This window comes from Aplysia californica, unplaced genomic scaffold (assembly GCF_000002075.1).
Source record: "Aplysia californica isolate F4 #8 unplaced genomic scaffold, AplCal3.0 scaffold00455, whole genome shotgun sequence".
NCBI lineage: Eukaryota > Metazoa > Mollusca > Gastropoda > Aplysiida > Aplysiidae > Aplysia > Aplysia californica.
The window spans coordinates 220,277-222,082 of record NW_004797725.1 but is presented as its reverse complement, the minus strand read 5'-3'; the positions used below and the strand labels follow the sequence as shown (position 1 = coordinate 222,082).

At 39.2% G+C, this 1,806-nt stretch overlaps 1 protein-coding gene across 1 annotated transcript in view; it reads right to left on the bottom strand.

Annotated features, from left to right (window-relative positions):
- Window positions 1-103: 103 nt before the first annotated feature.
- The window catches only part of LOC101854815 (advillin), a gene marked incomplete at its 3' end in the record, with an annotated part of 40,034 nt that continues 38,331 nt past the window's right edge, over window positions 104-1,806 (bottom strand). Inside the window, 2 exon segments of the mRNA XM_013086326.2 lie at window positions 104-229; window positions 1,004-1,069. Coding sequence (XP_012941780.2) covers window positions 104-229; window positions 1,004-1,069 — 192 coding nt within the window.

The following is a 1,806-nucleotide window of genomic DNA, read 5'->3' as shown; positions in this document are numbered from 1 at the left end:
CTCGCCATTCTCCTCCTTCTCATCTTCTTCGGCCTCCTCCTCCTCCTCCTCCTCCTCCTCCACCTCCTCTTTTGTACAACAATAAAAGGGCTTAAATTCTTACCCCATATCCATGTTCTTCCCACGATCTAAAGAATTTGTAGAAAGTAGAGGGTTCGTGTCCCTGATTGACCACCCAGACCTTGAGGTCCTCGCTTTGTCTTAGAGACGGGTCACGGTCGATATACGCCTGGGGATAGGAATAAAGCAGTAGTGTGAAATGTCGTCATGGCCTGGGTTCCAACGCTGCATCATTCCTAATCTCCTTTGTCCACCTTATATTTACTCTCGCTTAAAAAATAAAATAAAAGTAAAAAATAAAAATGTTTCCTTTTGAAAAGTATACAACTAGTACCACTCAATTATATAGAAAACGATATAGATACAATTATTCAAAACAATTACACTGACAAGATACTTTTACGCCTAATTTTTTAGACCTCCTTGTTTATCTTTTGTGTGCCAAAGATTAGGACGGTTGTTATTTCTTCTTACTATATATTTACATAAAGCAATCGTGGACAACGCAGGTTAGATTTCTAATGAGAAAGTTCCCACTACCCTCTTCCTCGATGGAAACTTACGAATTCAAATTTCTTGTTAAATTTATGAAAACATGATTTTTCACCCTCTTAATTGGTGCATCATTCTGATGCGGTGAGGGAAATTTATTAGTAATTTCGATCTATTTTTTAAATAGCTTTTGCTTTTGTCGGTGGTAAAGATTGCTTGTGGAGTGACAGATTATTGAGTATAGTACTAGATTTTTTTCTAAGTTTAAAAAATAAAAATAAGTTTACTTGAGAGTCCCAGAGAGGTACGGGGTGAGCAAACCTCTATCCCAAACTTTATGGGAACCTGCACATGTTTTTTCTCCAAATAATTCTGAAATGTGGGTTAAGTCTTCTTACACAAGGTTGTGAATAGTGTACACTATTTAGACATGCCCATCTTCCAACGCTACCTGAATAACCGGAGAATACAAGCTGTGGTCTCTGTCGGCAACAGCACTGCCGCACCAAAGGTGAATCTGAGGATCACAAAATGTTGTCTATCATTAGTCACTGTCATTCTATAGGTTTAAAGCCCGTTTCAACACTTTCAACGCTGTAAGGTCATTTGCGAGATCGGACCTCCGAATTTAACGTCTACCACTGATAGGGCCTAGCTAAATGGAAGGAAAGCCTTAAACTCCCCTAAAACAACACAGGTTCAGAACACCCCGTCAAGGATTCGAACCATGGCCATCCACTCCGCGGTCCAGTATGACACCAACTGAGCTAACGGTGAGCCCAAAGCATGATGGAAAAGTTATCCGGTTAAAAGTGATGGAAAACCTATTTTATGTAAGAGTACAGCCCTTAGTTATTGATACTTCTTTTCTAGTTAAATACAACTAGATCAATAGATGTTCAGCTTTTATCTCATGAGGTAATCTCATAATATACCCCCCCCCCCCCAACCCATTATTAATATAGAAACTCTACTCAAAAGTTGCAAGTTTATAAAACGTATTATAAGATGGTGCCTATAGACCTGCTATTAAATGCACATCTCTAGAACTGCAAGTGAGTGTGGAATTAAGGCCCGCAGAAAAAATAGATGTGTACAGAATACTTTTGATGTTTCTTCAACTTAAATCTTAAACCTAATGGCCCTTCTATTGCATTCTTAATTAACCCATCTCTCTCTCTCTCTCTCTCTCTCTCTCTCTCTCTCTCTCTCTCTCTCTCTCTCTCTCTCTCTCTCTCTCTCTCTCTCTCCCTT